The following is a 15,163-nucleotide window of genomic DNA, read 5'->3' on the forward strand; positions in this document are numbered from 1 at the left end:
TAGAACAAACTACATTTACGCGATTTAAAACCTAGTTTTACAAACATATGAAAATAAGATACAGTAACAAATATCTTCTATACAATATTTAAACTATTAAAATTGTTTTTTACACGAATGAAAGGCTTTATCACTAGTTACGAATTCGTTTGAGAGACATTACGACTCTTACTATGGCGACGCCCCACTCTGCTTCCGCTTCTAAACAATCATTGGCCATGAAGCCAAAACTAACCAATCGAAAAACCCATGGTGACATATATCAGCCAATGAGAAGTAGAGGAGGGCGTGACTTAACTTCACCATAGTATGTTTCAAAAATGACTAAGCGGGAGGTCACTCTCGTCAGCTGACCGGAGGCTGTGATGCGGTTGAAGTGCGTTAGGACACACGTTTTGTAACTCAGTCAACTTGTTTTCACTGTTTATTCAGTGAAACGCTTTCATTAAGAAAAAAAGTGGCAAATCTGCAGAAGTTTGGTCTTAAACATGGCTCTGACAGCGGAGAAGCATTCCATTCCTCTGAATGATGGATACAGCATACCCTTAATAGGACTTGGAACTTATGGGGATCCCCGCACGGTAGGTTGTATTATTCAAATTGATTTATTATAGGACATAGCTGAATATCACAGTTTATTTATTTATATTATGTGATGCTTTAATAATATTAACTTCATTAACTCAATTAAGTTTTGTCTTTTGATAGACTCCTAAAGGAACCGCATATGAAGCAGTCAAAGTGGCCATTGAAGCCGGATACAGACACATCGATGGAGCTTTGGTGTATTTCAACGAGCATGAGGTGGGACAAGCTATAAGAGACAAGATAGCTGATGGAACAGTGACAAGAAAGGACATTTTCTACTGTGGAAAGGTTTGCAGAGATCACTGTGACCTCCCTGCAAGCTTTCAAGTGACTGTGAGACTTTTGTAACAGCTGATGTCTTATTATTTGCACTGATCATGCAGCTATGGAACACATTTCATCCCCCAGAATTGGTGCGACCAACTTTGGAGAGAACCTTAAAGACACTGCAGCTGGACTATGTTGACCTCTACATCGTTGAAATGCCCATAGCCTTCAAGGTATTTCATGTCAAATGAAAAAAAGACACAGTAAAAAGTTGTTATCAGGTTTAAATGAGTGCAGAATCCTTTTCACATCATCTCACTGAATATTATCACACCCCAAAGCCAGGTGACACATTTTACCCCAGAGATGAGAATGGGAAGTACATCTATCATGAGACAGATCTGTGTGCGACATGGGAGGTGAGACGTTCTACATTCCATTCAACAGATTAAAGTTTAAACTTTAACTCACGTTCATGTTAAAATGACCTAAAGCAAAATCAACATTTCCTTTTAGATTCGTATTTTCTAATGTCATGGATATTTATTTAGAGAGTGCTGAAGGTCAGGAGTGTAATCTTTGGTTGTAAAATGTGCTGTGCACATATGTGGATCAAAGTCCAAATTCTTACATGCTGCTGTCTGACATTCTTATTTTAAATACAGGCTTTAGAAGCTTGCAAAGATGCCGGACTGGTAAAGTCTCTCGGTGTGTCCAACTTCAACAAACGACAGCTGGAGCTGATCCTAAACAAACCTGGGCTGAAACACAAACCTGTGTCAAACCAGGTAGAGCCAGATGAATGCTAATTCAGTATAATCAGACATAATGAACAGCTAGGAGACCCAAATGCCCTGAAGCCAGTGAATTTTACAAAACAAATTGAGTTAAACAAGTTGTTTTTGCATGCAGGTTGAATGCCACCCGTATTTCACTCAGCCAAAGCTGCTTGAGTATTGCCAGCAGAAAGATATAGTCATTGTGGGCTACAGCCCTCTGGGAACGTCAAGAGATGAATCTTGGTATGGGAAAATAATGACCTCTCACTCGCATTCAGTTAATATTCAACTAATAATCATAAAACACACCCTGTCCTCTGATAACGTTCCTCCAGTATTTTTTAAATTTGGCAGTTAACTGTTAAAGTGTTATTTAGAGCGTGTTGCATCATTTAAACAGGGTAAATACAAAAAGTCCCCCATTGTTGGAAGATGACCTCCTGAAATCACTTGCTAAAAAGTATAACAAGACCACAGCCCAGGTGTCCCTGAGGTTCAACGTGCAGAGAGGAGTGGTCGTCATCCCCAAGAGCTTCACGCCTGCTCGCATCAAGGAGAACTTTCAGGTGTGTTTGTGCGGGATCCACTCATAAAGCACCACTAAGTTGACAGGCGTTGAACTGTGTTGTCGTGTTCAACAGATATATGACTTTTCTCTCACTGAGGCTGAGATGAAGGCCATCGAAGGACTGAACACGAATGTTCGATTTGTGGAACTCCTCATGTGGGTATAGTGGATCGTGTGACATTTACATTCTGTCCCTGTCATAAATATGTCGAATAATTCTATGTACTGATTCAACAGGTGGTCAGATCATCCAGAGTACCCATTTCATGATGAATACTAGACACCAGATGTCAAGACTTCATTTAAACTTGATCAAATAAATTGTTTTGTTTTGCATACATGCTTTTACAAGATTTGGTGCTTTAACTCTTTAATTATTTTATAATCCAATTATTGTACATTTCATGGTATATTTCTGATATGAGTCTTTTTACTGCGTTGATTAAATCCATTTTTTGAAAAACACAAACTTGACCTATTTTTTCATCATCGTTTATTCTCTGAGGTTGATTCAAAGACGACGTGGAAAAAAATGAAATTAGGAGACTTTTCCTCCCAGACTGATTTAGCCTGTGGTAAAATATTGTACAACTACAGAAATGCAAAATATAATTGAAATAATAAAGCTGTCATTGTGAATGTATCTAGGAATGGCATTTGAAATAGATACCTAATGTACTGCGTCCAGATGTTTTGGTCAGTAATACCGCCATAAAATGCACTGCTTACGACAGGAAGATGAGGTATTCTAATGATACTGAGGTAATTCATTCAAGCAAAAGCTGCTTTTCAGTTATAGCCTCAATTACTACCTAATTGTCAGGCTCTCAATTTCACTTCATATCACAGTGGCAGTCACAATTCGTTTCCAGGTTTATGTTGATTTAGCGATGACATTTATAAAACCCGCGACCTCGGAAGTTGTAAGAATATATCCGAGTGTCCCTGAAGGTATCATAACAGGTCTCCCAACCTTGCTAGTTCCAGCTAGCACGTTAGCAAACGCGGATACAATGCCTCCAGACGACGTTAAATTATACGGAAAATGACAGTCAGTAGAAAGAAAGCAAACAGAATATTACATTTAATTATCCGCGATTCCGACTAAGCGAGTCAAACCTCTGCTGCCGTTTCGGCTCGGCCGAGTTTCCCAGCTAACGTCAATATTAGCTGCGCAATGGTTAGCGGTGGCTAAGCTGATTTTAGCTAGTCGAGTTAGCTAACTGCTAGTCTTCTATTAACGCTTCAATGAATGGGGATTGTCTCCTGGAGCGGAGAGAACCGACAGCGATGCGCGGCCGCTGCCGTTAATATCCTCCGTGTTTGCGTCCCGTTTGGCCCCAGTTAGGCGTTAGTGTTACTTTGACGGTGTGATTACATTAGCTTGTGGACGTTAGGTTGTTAGCTAGCTACAGAAACCTGGTTTGGAAATGCAACATCCGGGTACTCATCGTTAGCAATGTTAGCTTGCGTAAGCTAACATCGGAGCCGACGCTGTAAAGCCGGAGTGATTTTTATGTGTTTATTTTTGTTTTTTTTGGAAGACTCCTTTCTGATTTTGCGGTCGGCTTCAGCTCGACTTTTCGGAAGCTTTTGAAAAGGATGGCCCTTTCGGGTCGATCCTGCCCTCCGTCCCAGGTAGGTTGAGGGGAGTGGTGGAGGAGACACCCCGGCCCTGCCCCGTGTTTGCGGGCGATGGGGAAGCACTGACAGCGCTTGTTGCTCTTTTCATTCATTCGTTTTTTAATAATAATAATTTTTTTTTTAAAAAGGACTACGATGAGACTTTTTGTCTTTAAGCGTTTGGAGATCTGAAGAATTGTGATGGAAGTTACCCCCCCACGACCGGATTCAATGGAATTAATCATGGACTCTTGAGGTCAACTGAGTGCATTATTTTTAAACAAATATATTATTTTAGAGACTTTTTTTATTATTATTATTATTATTATTATTGACAAACACACCAACATGTCTGCATTCGCCGAGTTCGTCCCTCCCCCGGAGTGCCCGGTGTTTGAGCCAAGTTGGGAGGATTTTTCGGATCCTTTGGGATTTATCAACAAGATCAGACCCATCGCGGAGAAAACGGGCATCTGCAAGATCCGACCCCCCGAGGTAAAAACACATCTGGTGTGAAATACTCGATTTAATACGGTTTTTAAGCGACTTGCCCCCCCACCCTCCCCCAGTGAAGAAATCACTCCTGGAACGGAAGGTTGAATCTAGGAGACGGGCGCGACACTCATCCAATAGAGGTCAAATATGCTCCATTAATTCCCCATCAGATGAACATTTATTGTAATTTTTGGTGAGATTAGCGTTCATTAATCTCAGAAAAGTTTTAAAGAGGAGAAGTAAATCCAGTTCCACTTATAATTCCACCTTCAATCCGGTGGTTTTCCGTCGTTAGCGGCTAAGAATGGCCACATCATGAAGGCCCGGCTCTCCTGTTAGAGAAACGACGCGTTACGCACAGATAAAGTCCGTTTTAGAGCAGTTTATCCACCGAGGAGCTTTATTTTTTGCTGTTTGCTGTTGTGTTGCGTCTCTTTGGTCAACATTAATTCAGTTTCATAATAGATTGGATCACATTTCAGAAGTCAAAGCGTCCGTGACGCACGAATGTTACGGGTTTATTTTTAATTTATTATCACAGACCCGGTTCCAGCAGAACAAAAGATGTCAAATAAATCAATAAATAACACGAAAAATGCGCGTAACGAGTTGTAAATGCAGATGTTCGAATTGCACGCCTTGTTTTTTTTCTAATAAATACGTGCGTAATTTGAATTTAACGGCTGCAACATGGTTCCAAAAAAAAAAAGTGGAACTGGTTCTTATTCGTGTCTTTTCTTTAAAGAACACCTGGTGAGTGTGTGAGAAGAGATCACACGAAATGTTCAGGTGTGGAAAGTGGAATTCTATCCTGTTTTGGATGGGCTGCATCCTCCTCATCCATTGAGTGGAAGTTACCACAGGACACAAATAGGCTTCTAGCCTCATTTCATATCATCAGATGTGGTTTTTGTTTTGTTTTTTTGTCAAAGACTCATTTGTTCAGAGTTTCTGCTGCTGACTTTGTTTCTTTCTGTTCTCGTCCGTCAGGATTGGCAGCCTCCGTTCGCCTGCGACGTTCGCAACTTCCGCTTCACTCCTCGAGTACAAAGACTGAATGAACTTGAGGTGAGTCGATGAAGAAGATCCACGAGTTTCTCCACATGACCAGGCTGCACAAACACTGGGCTGTTTGCCTTTGAAAGGAGCAGAGCATGCAGAGTTTATGTCCTCACACGATTTCTCAGCTTTGTGTGTGTTTTTTCAACCGTTTTCTCCTTTGTTTAACGTCTGGATGGTATTCCCATGCATTTAGAAGCTCTCTTCTCTCTCTGCCCAGGCTCTCACTCGCGTTAAGCTCAATTTCTTGGATCAAATCGCAAAGTTCTGGGAGCTCCAGGGATCCAAAATCCGTTTCCCTCATGTGGAGAGGAAGGTTCTGGACCTTTATCAGCTGAGCAAGGTTTTTCTTTAACTTATAGAACATGATTTTTCTACATTGATCACCTCTGGACACAAACGACTCACGTCAGACACTCGTGCGTTGCAGATCGTGTCGTCGGAAGGCGGCTTTGAGACGGCGTGTAAAGAGAAGAGATGGTCAAAGGTGGCCGGCCGAATGGGCTTCCCCCCCGGGAAAGGCACCGGCTCGCTGCTGCGCTCTCACTATGAGAGGATCCTGTATCCGTACGAGCTCTTCCAGTCCGGAGCCACGCTGACCGTAAGACGGCACAAACGAACACCGGAACGTCTGTGTCCTCTCCGTTTCTTTAATAAAACGCTCACGTCTTCATCCCCCTCCAGGGCGTCCAGCGGCTGTACGAAGAAGGAGACGACGGCGAGGAGCTGGACGAGGGCGTCGGCGAGGAGGCGCTGGAGGAAGAGGACCAGGATGAAGAGGAGGAGAAGGAGAAAGACGGGGAAGGCGACGGCGCGCAAAACAAACACCGGCTTCCACCTGAGAGACGCTCCAGACGCCTGAAGTCTGAGGTGACAGAAACACGACAAGGAGAAGGAAGTCTTCTAAAACCCGATGGGTTCCTCTCTTTCACACTGGTGTTGTTGTTGTTGTTTACCTAGAGGGAAAACAAGGAGCCCAAAGGCCTGAAGATGTTCAGCACCAGTCCCAGAATGGTCGGCCTGGAGTTCGTTTCAGCAGGTGAGTCGTTTTCTTATTTTTACACACGGAACAAACAAAAGCCGTGTTACTGTCACTATTCCTGTCCCAACGCGGCGCTCTTTGTTCCTTCCGTCGATCAGATGACGGCTTCAACAAGAAGCAGCGTTACCTCAAAGCCCAGGCCTTCGCCATCAAAATGAGGCCCCGCAAGGAGACGCTGGAGGTCAACTTTGTGCGTACCCCGCTCTTCATATGTGTGTTTTTTCCTCACGTCTGATGAAATGCTGAGTGTGATCCGACACGTGTTCTCTGGTATGACCCCCACCCCCTCAGATCGACCTCTACCTCTGCCTGGTGTGCGGCCGCGGCGACGAGGAGGACAAGCTGCTGCTGTGCGACGGCTGCGACGACAGCTACCACACCTTCTGCCTGATCCCGCCCCTGCAGGACGTTCCCAAGGGCGACTGGCGCTGCCCGAAGTGCGTCGCCGAGGTGAGGCCGAAACCCCCCCCCCCAGGAGGGATTTAACCTTCCAGACGCGTCCGTACGTTTCACGCTTCGCCTTCTCGCCCTCGCAGGAGTGCAGCAAGCCGCGGGAGGCGTTCGGCTTCGAGCAGGCGGTGAGGGAGTACAGCCTGCAGAGCTTCGGAGAAATGGCCGACCAGTTCAAGTCGGATTATTTCAACATGCCGGTGCACGTACGTAAAAAACTCCGCCCGGCGAGGTCGTACCGGCGCAGCGGCCTAAAGGCGAGGCGCCCAAATGGATGGATCATTTCCTCTTCCCGCCCCCCTCAGATGGTCCCGACGGAGCTGGTGGAGAAGGAGTTCTGGCGTCTGGTCAGCAGCATCGAGGAGGACGTGATCGTGGAGTACGGCGCCGACATCAGCTCCAAGGACGTGGGCAGCGGGTTTCCCATCAGGGACGGCAAACGGAGGCTCCTGGGAGACGAAGAGGTGCCAACGATTTCTGTTTCTGGATTCAAATCGTGATATTTTCCCAGGAAAGGAAGCGAAAGCAAACCCCTCCTGCTTCCTGTCTCCCCCGTCAGGAGTACGCCAACTCAGGCTGGAACCTGAACAACATGCCGGTGCTGGAGCAGTCGGTGCTCACCCACATCAACGTGGACATCTCTGGGATGAAGGTGCCCTGGCTCTACGTGGGGATGTGCTTCTCCTCCTTCTGCTGGCACATCGAGGACCACTGGAGCTACTCCATCAACTTCCTGCACTGGTGAGGCGCAACGGACAGCGCGCGTGACTCGGGTTCCGGTTCCTGTGTACCGATGGGTTCACGCGTCCGTTCCTCCGTTTCCCTCCAGGGGCGAACCCAAAACCTGGTACGGCGTTCCGGCGGCGGCGGCCGAGCAGCTGGAGGCGGTGATGAAGAAGTTGGCTCCGGAGCTGTTCGACTCACAGCCGGACCTCCTCCACCAGCTGGTCACCATCATGAACCCCAACGTCCTGATGGAGCACGGCGTCCCCGTACGGAGTCACGCCGCTTTGACTTGATTAATCCGAAAGAAACGGGAAGATGTAGAAACTATGACGCATGTTTTCTCGTTATTGCCCCCCCCCTAGGTGTACAGGACCAATCAGTGTGCGGGGGAGTTTGTGGTGACCTTCCCCCGGGCGTACCACAGCGGCTTCAACCAGGGATACAACTTCGCCGAGGCCGTGAACTTCTGCACAGCCGATTGGGTAAAAGTCAACGCGAAGCCCGATTCCGTTTTTCAAAATGAAAGTGTCTGTTCGTCTTTCACGCCTCCTCCTCCCCCAGTTGCCCGTGGGGCGTCAGTGCGTGGCCCACTACCGCCGCCTCCGCCGCTACTGTGTCTTCTCCCACGAGGAGCTGCTGTGCAAGATGGCCGCCGATCCGGAGAGCCTGGACGTGGAGCTGGCCGCCGCCGTCTGCAAGGAGATGGGAGACATGATGGAGGAGGAGACGAAGCTCCGGCAGGCCGTCCAGGAACTGGTGTGTGTGTGTGTGTGTGTGTGTGTGTGTGTGTGTGTGTGGAGAAGGTGTGAGACTGAAGAACTTCACCAACATTTAACCGTTTAAAATAAACTAAAATCATTTTCATCCCCTCCAGTCTTGTAAAAAAGCCCCAAACCGCCTAAATTATAGGAAAAAAAACATTTTTATCAACCAATAGACACACAGACTTTACCTGTGTGTAATTAATTATTTATAAGTTACATAAACAATGATAAAAAATGAAAAGAAGCACAAAAGTCTCGAGAACACACGACCTACGTCTTTACTCCACCAACGAGAACGAGATCCGGTCTCACTGATGTCGTACCCATCCGCCGACGAGCGGTGGTGTATCCAGAGGCTCTACTTGCTCTCGTACGTGAAGTTAACGGCTTTTAGAGGTGTCTCAACGCTTCGTTTTCCTCCTCGCCTGCAGGGGGTGCTGTCCTCAGAGCAGGAGGTGTTTGAGCTTCTCCCCGATGACGAGCGTCAGTGTCACAAGTGTAAGACCACCTGCTTCCTGTCTGCGGTGACCTGCTCCTGCAGCCCCGATCGGCTGGTCTGCCTCCACCACGCAGCGGATCTGTGCGACTGTCCGCTGGGCAACAAGTGTCTCAGGTCAGACGTCTGTTTGTTTGTTTGTTTGTGTTTTTAATCACCGTAGAAACAACAGTTTGTCATATTCCAGGTATCGCTACGACCTGGAGGAGTTCCCCGCCATGCTGTACGGCGTGAAGACCCGGGCTCAGTCGTACGACACCTGGTCGAAGCGAGTCGGAGAGGCTTTAGCCGCCGACCAGAAGAACAAAAAAGGTTTCGCACCGAAGCGCAAAAACATCACAAAACATCTCCAGATGCAAATTTTTTACGTTTTAACAATCCGTTCTCGTCCCTCGAACCCGTTAGACCTGATTGAGCTGAAGGTGCTGCTGGAGGACGCCGAGGACAGGAAGTATCCCGAGAAGGCGTTGTTCCGCCGCCTGAGGGAGATGGTGAAAGAGGCGGAGACGTGTTCGTCTGTCGCTCAGCTGCTGCTCAGCCGCAAGCAGAGACACAGCAGCCGCCTGCGCTCCGACAGCGGGCGCCACCGCACCAAACTGACGGTGGACGAGCTCAAGGCCTTCGTGGATCAGCTCTACAGGCTCCCCTGCGTCATCAGCCAGGCCCGACACGTCAAAGCAAGTCAACGCCTTCGCTTTTTATCCTCCTTCAGCGCTCTGGGGTTCCACATTAAATTTTTATTCTAACTTCTTGACTCGTAGGAGTTACTGGAGAACGTGGAGGACTTCCACGAGCGAGCCCAGGTGGCGCTCTCCGACGAGATGCCCGACTCCTCCAAGCTGCAGGCGCTGCTGGACCTGGGCAGCGGTCTGGACGTGGAGCTGCCCGAACTCCCCCGGTTGAAGCAGGAGCTGCAGCAGGCGCGCTGGTTGGACGAGGTGAGCTCACACGACGCTAACCCCCGAACGGCCCGTCGACACGTTCGGGATTGTGACGCGTCTCCGCCGCGTTCCAGGTGCGCGTCACTCTGGCGGAACCTCACCGCGTCACGCTGGAGCTGATGAAGCGTCTGATCGACTCCGGCGTCGGGCTGGCGCCTCATCACGCCGTGGAGAAGGCGATGGCCGAGCTGCAGGAGATCCTCACCGTCTCCGAGAGATGGGAGGACAAAGCTCGGGCGTGTCTGCAGGCCAGGTGAGGCCGATCGATCAGACAACTGATCGAAGTTCTCGGTTTTGTTCGTATCTCACTCAAAAAAAAACAAACGTCTGATAATCAATCGGCTTCCCCTTCAGGCCTCGACACAGCATGGTGACCCTGGAGAGCATCGTGCTGGAAGCAAGAAACATCCCGGCCTACCTGCCCAACATTTTGGCTCTCCGAGAGGCGCTGCAGAAGGCGAAGGAGTGGACGGCGAAGGTGGAAGCCATCCAGGTACCGCCGAGCCATCGTAACGACGTTTGATTGCGTGGTTTTCCTTAAAGAAGGTCGTTGGCTAAACCGCTTCCTGTCGTTCAGGGCGGGGGCAGCTACGCCTACCTGGAGCAGCTGGAGAGCCTGCTGGCCCGGGGGCGCTCCATCCCCGTCCGGTTGGATCCGCTGGCCCAGGTGGAGTCTCAGGTGACGGCGGCGCGAGCGTGGAGGGAGCGGACCGCCCGCACCTTCCTCAAGAAGAACTCCACCTACACGCTGCTGCAGGTGGGTCGTCGTAGCGACGTTTCGCTTCATGGAAAACCTCCGTCCCCCCCAACCCCGTTTGCTTCTCCTCTCAGGTCCTCAGCCCTCGCGTGGACATCGGTATCTACGGCAACAGCAAGAGCAAGAGGAAACGCGTGAAGGAGCTAATGGAGAAGGAGCGAGGCAGCTTCGACCCGGACGCCCTGAGCGACCTGGAGGAGAACCCGGAGGAGGCGCGCGACCCCTCCGCCGTGGTGGCCGCCTTCAAAGCCAAGGAGCACAAGGAGGTGGAGTCCATCCACTCGCTCCGCGCCGCCAACTTGGCCAAGATGGCCATGGCGGACCGCATCGAGGAGGTCAAGTTCTGCCTGTGTCGCAAGACGGCCAGCGGCTTCATGCTGCAGTGCGAGCTCTGCAAGGACTGGTTCCACAGCGCCTGCGTCCCCCTCCCCAAGACGGGCTCCCAGAAGAAGCTGGGGGCCGGCTGGCAGAGCAACAGCAAAGACTCCAAGTTCCTCTGCCCGCTGTGTCAGCGCTCCAGGAGGCCGAGGCTGGAGACCATCCTGTCCCTGCTGGTGTCGCTGCAGAAGCTGCCGGTGCGTCTCCCCGAGGGGGAGGCGCTGCAGTGTCTGACGGAGAGGGCGATGAGCTGGCAGGTACGCGTCGCTGACAGCGTCTTTAGTTCGAATTTAAACGTACCCGACCTGACCCGTCTGACCCGCACCAGGACCGAGCACGGCAAGCCCTCGCCACGGAGGAGCTGTCGTCGGCGCTGGCCAAGCTGTCGGTGCTGAGTCAGCGTATGGTGGAGCAGGCGGCGAGGGAGAAAACGGAGAAGATCATCAACGCCGAGTTACAGAAAGCTGCCGCCAACCCGGACCTGCAGGTGAGGTTTTGTCCGTCTTAAGTTTCCTGCCTTTGACTCACCGCTGTGTGAGTCCGTAAGTCTCCACTAGAGGGCACTAATGCGAGTCCAGAACGCCAAGAAGACTTTGGTTTTGTTGTCTTCAGGGACACATCCAGACGTTTCAGCAGTCAGGTTTCAGCCGCGCCGCGTCGCCCCGCCCGTCGGCGGATTACGACGACGAGGAAACGGACTCGGACGAGGACATCCGGGAGACGTACGGCTACGACATGAAGGTGAGTGGAGGCGGCGGCGAGTCGTGATGTCCCGATCGCGTTCACGCAGGCAGGAGTTCTTTTCTTAACGCCTCCCTGATGGGTTTTGTTTCCTCCCAGGACCCCGGGGAGGTGAAACCGTATTTATTCTGCGACGAGGAGATTCCCGTCAAGTCGGAGGAAGTGGTCAGCCACATGTGGCCGGCGGCCACGCCCTCTTTCTGCGCCGAACACGCCTACTCGTCGGCGTCAAAGTCCTGCGTGCAAAGTGAGGCAACGTTTGAGTCCGCCTTCCCATCATGCTTTCTGTTGCTGAGCTTTCACTTCTTCTTCTTCCTGTGATGTCATCGTTTCAGACGTGGGCACGCCCAGGAAGCAGCCCAGGAAGACGCCCCTCGTCCCCCGCAGCCTGGAGCCCCCGGTGCTGGAGCTGTCCCCCCAGGCCAAGGCCCAGCTGGAGGAGCTGATGATGCTGGGAGACCTGCTGGAGGTGTCGCTGGACGAGACCCAGCACATCTGGAGGATCCTGCAGGCCACGCACCCCCCCTCGGAGGAGAAGTTCCTCCAAGTCATGGAGGTAGGGGGGGAGCTGGGAAACTGGTTTGAATCGGTCGTTCCGGTCGCGACGATCCTCATTCGGTCCTCCGTTCCTCCTCCACAGCCTGACGACGCCCTGATGGAGAAGCCTCTGAAGATCAAACTCAAAGATTCTGAGAAGAAGAGGAAGCGGAAGCTGGAGAGGGCGGAGCATCACCACATGCTGATGGCGGCCGCCGTCGTCGGGTCGTCGGCAATGGGCGACATGCGACCGGCCAAGTCCAAAGATCTGAAACGGGTCGGTCTGGAACTCAGTCTGAGCGGGAAATCCAAGAAGAAGAAGCTGAAACTGGGCCTGGACAAGAACAGGGAGATGAAGCAGCTGGCCAAACGCATCGCCAAGGAGGAGAAGGAGAGGAAGAGGAAGGAGAAGGCGGCGGCCAAAGCCGAGGCCATCAGGGAGGGTCTGGAGAAACGCAAGGAGAAGAAGATCCTGGACATCCCATCCAAGTACGACTGGTCCGGAGCCGAAGACTCCAACGACGAGAACGCCGTGTGCGCGGCCAAGAACTGCCAGCGGCCGTGTAAAGACAAGGTGAGGCCGTCTGATTGGTGGAAAACAATTACCTGGAATGAAACGCGTCTTTTCCCGTAGATAGAAACACGATTGGATTTCCTCTCATCCAGTCTTGTGTTGGTCTTCTGGACAGGATGTTTGTTGTTTGGAGAGTCGTCTTCTATCAGCAGAGTTCATGTTTCCTCCAGAAGGTAGTGCATCCCTGGGATGCGCTACAAGAAACGTGTGTGCATCCCAAAAGTAACAACAGAATATACGGTGGAAGCGTGAGCAAGGATTGAGTTTTGCCAATAGTACGATATAAAAACTAAACAAACTTAATTTTAATGTTTTTATTAATAACATAACTGTTAAAAAAAGTAAAATTATGTATTAGTTTTATCAAAAAGTTAAAGCCTGGTAGTCATTTAAAAAAAACAGTTTTAGAAATAAAGAAAGCTGTAATAGTTTTGGGGTTTTTTTCACTTTTGCTTTTCACTCAATAGTTTTCTTTAACTTTAATTCATATTTTGTCCTGTGGACACTGCACCAAGCTGACAGAACCTTCACACACACATTTCAGTAATATCTGTAGTAATATCTGTAGTAATATCTGTAGTAATATCTGTAGTAATATCTGTCTCTTTTTCTTCATTAACTTCTGATTGTTTTTTACGCATAAAAACACTCAGTCACTCGCTTTTTCTCCAACTTTTGCAACTTTTTCGGCAGAGTGGTGATAATCAATCAATCAGCCTTTACCTGTTCCTCTGCAGGAGGTTAATCTGTTCAGAGGATCCGTGACTCGTGTCGTCCCATCGACGCCTTTAGTGTCCCATTCTGCTGACCTAATTAAACCAGATGCCACACCGTGTTAAACTTTCTCTGACCTCGTCGACTAAAAACCCATTTGTTCGCGCTGGTCATCCGACACGTGTTCTTTTGATTCGTGAGTTACTGGTCAACGCATCTCAAGCAGAATGAAGTAATCTGATTGGATGTCAGCAGGACTGGAACACCTGGAGGAGTTATTTGTTACCGATTAACAGGACATGTAAAACACGATGGTTATTATAAAAGGTGCTGTCGACTCAGTTAATCATTGGTTAATCCGCGTCTCCTCTGTGTATACGGCGGCAACCAATCACAGCTGAGGGACTGGTGGGGCTGCAGCTTTGTGGGCGGAGTCTTCATCCGCTTACCTGACCGTAAATCTTTGAATGATGTGAATTTGCACTCATTAGCAGATGATAGAACATCGTCTTGTGTTTCCAGGTGGACTGGGTGCAGTGCGACGGCGGCTGTGACGAGTGGTTCCACCAGGTGTGTGTGGGCGTGTCCTGCGAGATGGCCGAGAACGAGGACTACATCTGCATGGACTGCTCGCGTAAAGCCGTCGGGATGAGCGTCGGCGGAGGAGGGGGAGGGGGAGGAGTCATCGTCGGAGGCGTGACGATAGAGGAGGTCGCCCAGGAGAGCGTGGTGGTGTTGGCCACGCCACTGTGTGGCGGTAGCGTGCCGGCGGCGCCAGTCGTGGCTACGTGGTCTCACGCGCCGACCGTCTCTCACCTGAACCCGACACCTTCACATCAAGAGCCCCAGCAGGGCAGTTAGCGGCACGACCCGTGGCCTGTGGACTCTCAACGCTCACGCCAAAGGCGTGTCGCGACCCCCCCCACCCAACGTCCAGCTGACGGCGTCGCCCCGTTACAAATGCACTTCCTGCTTGGACATTTGGACGACGGAGAAGAGTCCTAGCGTCACCCCGTTAGCGACAGTCGTAGGTGTTAACCTCCAGCCGGGACATCGTGACGCTTCCTGACAAAACGCCTCCCGCTCCAGGCAGATTTAACCCCCCCCCATCGTGTTTACCGGATGTTCCTTTCTTCCGTCTGTCACTGAACGTATCTCCAACACATAGGACTCCAGACTAGCAAACACAAAACGGTTGTACTGTAGTGGAATTATTTATAATGTACATACTTTTAAGGAATTTAAAAAAAATGGATTGTGGCTCTTTTTTCTTTTTTTTGCTGTTGTTGTTTTGTTTTCTCATCTTTAATAAACTATTCCTAGTCAAACGATCGACGACTGATGTTTCCATCGAACAAAATTAGACAAAAACGTCCAATTTTAGGGATCTTTGTGTCCTAAATGTGTTAACTGAGCGCCGAGCGTCGCATTAACATCAGATTAATCTTCTCTGCCTTCATTAATCATTAAACTCAATTAGAAAGTAGAATCGTGCCGGAGCCGTGTTTCAGGTGATGTTCCACCTCAATAACAGTAAATATGAAGGTAGGGATTTGGGGAGGGGCATCAGTTGAGGATTGTCCTGATGCCCCGCCTCTAACTCAGGTAAGCTACCTGAGGTTTGATGAAATACAAACTTGTTTTCATTTGACACATAAATTACA

The 15,163-nt window shown here is 49.8% G+C and overlaps 2 protein-coding genes across 2 annotated transcripts; both read left to right on the top strand.

Annotated features, from left to right (window-relative positions):
• The first annotated feature begins 355 nt into the window (after positions 1-355).
• On the top strand, positions 356-2,665 carry LOC137589328 (aldo-keto reductase family 1 member D1-like). Its single transcript, XM_068307004.1, has 9 exons — positions 356-581; positions 709-876; positions 972-1,088; positions 1,197-1,274; positions 1,521-1,643; positions 1,768-1,877; positions 2,035-2,200; positions 2,276-2,358; positions 2,440-2,665. Exons 1-9 carry the CDS (start codon positions 489-491, stop codon positions 2,480-2,482), a joined length of 981 nt encoding a protein of 326 aa, XP_068163105.1. The 5' UTR covers positions 356-488; the 3' UTR covers positions 2,483-2,665.
• Positions 2,666-3,169: 504 nt separating this feature from the next.
• On the top strand, positions 3,170-14,824 carry kdm5a (lysine demethylase 5A). The gene is made up of 29 exons (XM_068306997.1): positions 3,170-3,840; positions 3,975-4,320; positions 5,311-5,388; positions 5,600-5,722; positions 5,810-5,980; positions 6,064-6,249; positions 6,340-6,418; positions 6,520-6,611; positions 6,713-6,871; positions 6,958-7,077; positions 7,177-7,335; positions 7,431-7,612; positions 7,701-7,863; positions 7,960-8,079; positions 8,159-8,353; positions 8,793-8,974; positions 9,045-9,169; positions 9,263-9,534; positions 9,619-9,795; positions 9,873-10,051; positions 10,153-10,291; positions 10,376-10,555; positions 10,630-11,190; positions 11,262-11,420; positions 11,546-11,674; positions 11,774-11,921; positions 12,010-12,230; positions 12,315-12,785; positions 14,022-14,824. Exons 2-29 carry the CDS (start codon positions 4,174-4,176, stop codon positions 14,358-14,360), a joined length of 5,256 nt encoding a protein of 1,751 aa, XP_068163098.1. The 5' UTR covers positions 3,170-3,840; positions 3,975-4,173; the 3' UTR covers positions 14,361-14,824.
• The last annotated feature ends 339 nt before the right edge of the window (positions 14,825-15,163 follow it).

This window comes from Antennarius striatus, chromosome 22, assembly GCF_040054535.1.
Source record: "Antennarius striatus isolate MH-2024 chromosome 22, ASM4005453v1, whole genome shotgun sequence".
Lineage (NCBI taxonomy): Eukaryota > Metazoa > Chordata > Actinopteri > Lophiiformes > Antennariidae > Antennarius > Antennarius striatus.

Bases quoted from the DNA above. Each gene is read 5' to 3' on its own strand.
- LOC137589328 (XM_068307004.1), top strand. From the start codon at position 489: ATGGCTCTGACAGCGGAGAAGCATTCCATTCCTCTGAATGATGGATAC. The intron at 582-708 runs GTAGGTTGTATT...GTCTTTTGATAG, and splicing joins CTTATGGGGATCCCCGCACG to ACTCCTAAAGGAACCGCATA. The intron at 877-971 runs GTTTGCAGAGAT...CTGATCATGCAG, and splicing joins ACATTTTCTACTGTGGAAAG to CTATGGAACACATTTCATCC.
- kdm5a (XM_068306997.1), top strand. From the start codon at position 4,174: ATGTCTGCATTCGCCGAGTTCGTCCCTCCCCCGGAGTGCCCGGTGTTT. The intron at 9,796-9,872 runs GTGAGCTCACAC...GCCGCGTTCCAG, and splicing joins AGGCGCGCTGGTTGGACGAG to GTGCGCGTCACTCTGGCGGA. The intron at 11,191-11,261 runs GTACGCGTCGCT...GACCCGCACCAG, and splicing joins AGAGGGCGATGAGCTGGCAG to GACCGAGCACGGCAAGCCCT.